At 44.3% G+C, this 503-nt stretch overlaps 1 protein-coding gene across 1 annotated transcript; it reads right to left on the bottom strand.

Annotated features, from left to right (window-relative positions):
* Positions 1 to 74: 74 nt before the first annotated feature.
* Positions 75 to 252, bottom strand: SARC_18311 (hypothetical protein; the record flags this gene model as incomplete). The annotated part of the gene is made up of 1 exon (XM_014287609.1): positions 75 to 252. A coding segment is annotated over one exon (178 nt), but the record flags the coding sequence as incomplete, so codon positions are not given.
* Between the last annotated feature and the right edge of the window lie 251 nt (positions 253 to 503).

Genomic DNA, 503 nt, shown 5'->3' with positions numbered 1-503 from the left:
ACGCGTGCAAGACAACGAACTCACAGGAGTGCTGTGTGCCTAGAATAGCCATAAAGCCCTACAAGAACACATACCCTGGTAATCCTCCTTCTTATCGGGAGCGTCTCCAAAGACTTCGCTATAGTGCTTCAGGTACTCTTCATTGCTCACACTCTGTGCATGGTCCGCTGGGCGTTTCCGGTCTATTTTGGTGACCAGTCCTGTTTTGTGGGGCATTGTGATGCGACCGCTGGTATTGCCGAAGTCTTCCATATCAGTGATCTGTGTACGGACGAGGGATGCAATGGCATTAGAATGCAATTATCTGTATATAGATAGGGAGTACTGACGATACAAAAATAAGCACACATTTGATTGGAAATATATATGTGCGGCGGTAGATAGGACTATAGACTACTGATTGGAGTACACAAAATTGCAAAAATGAAACGTAGCAAATCCATTAATGCTCTAGTTTCTCCTGAATCACCATCGCATTGACTGTTTGAACTTCTGCGACATTT

Source organism: Sphaeroforma arctica (genome assembly GCF_001186125.1).
Source record: "Sphaeroforma arctica JP610 unplaced genomic scaffold supercont1.15575, whole genome shotgun sequence".
Taxonomy (NCBI): domain Eukaryota; class Ichthyosporea; order Ichthyophonida; genus Sphaeroforma; species Sphaeroforma arctica.
Note: the sequence above shows the minus strand (reverse complement) of the source record. Positions and strands in the feature narration are given on the sequence as shown.